The 472-nt window shown below is 47.5% G+C and overlaps 1 protein-coding gene across 2 annotated transcripts in view; it reads left to right on the forward strand.

The window, feature by feature from the left end:
• The first annotated feature begins 361 nt into the window (after window positions 1–361).
• Window positions 362–472, forward strand: part of KLHL4 (kelch like family member 4) — a 151,967-nt gene continuing 151,856 nt past the window's right edge. For both annotated transcript variants that reach the window (XM_025040407.1, XM_006905926.1), the window contains exon 1: window positions 362–472. This exon is cut by the window's right edge and continues 332 nt beyond it. In XM_025040407.1, the coding sequence (XP_024896175.1) occupies window positions 362–472 (111 nt within the window).

Here is a 472-nt window from a genome sequence, read left to right on the forward strand (position 1 = left end):
GAGTTAGATATTTGCAAGTCCAGGCGGGAAGGCTGTGAGCATGCACATCTAGCAGCTGGAGTGTGTTGTGGTAGCTGCTTTCCTGTGCTAAGCTGATTTACTTGTTTAAGGTCTGACCTCATCATCCTGTCAGTATGGTTTCCCACCTACACTGTTAGCTGCAGCTTTTCAGCTAGAAAGCTAGAAGTACTCATAGTGTACCACAGGCAGCAGGCAGCGGGGGAGGGGGTAAACGAGAAAGGCTGCTCTCCATCCGCACTTGTGCTTTTGTTAGTTCAACAGAATAGGCAGAGAAACAAGAGATAACAAAGGCTTCATTTCCTTTCTGTGAGAGAAGGCTTTTGTCTGTCCTCCTGCAACAATGTCAATGTCTGGCAAGAAAGAGTTTGATGTAAAACAGATCCTAAGGCTACGCTGGAGGTGGTTTAGTCATCCTTCTCAAGGTTCACCCAGCTCTGGGAACTGCCTTCAG

This window comes from Pteropus alecto, unplaced genomic scaffold, assembly GCF_000325575.1.
Source record: "Pteropus alecto unplaced genomic scaffold, ASM32557v1 scaffold231, whole genome shotgun sequence".
Lineage (NCBI taxonomy): Eukaryota > Metazoa > Chordata > Mammalia > Chiroptera > Pteropodidae > Pteropus > Pteropus alecto.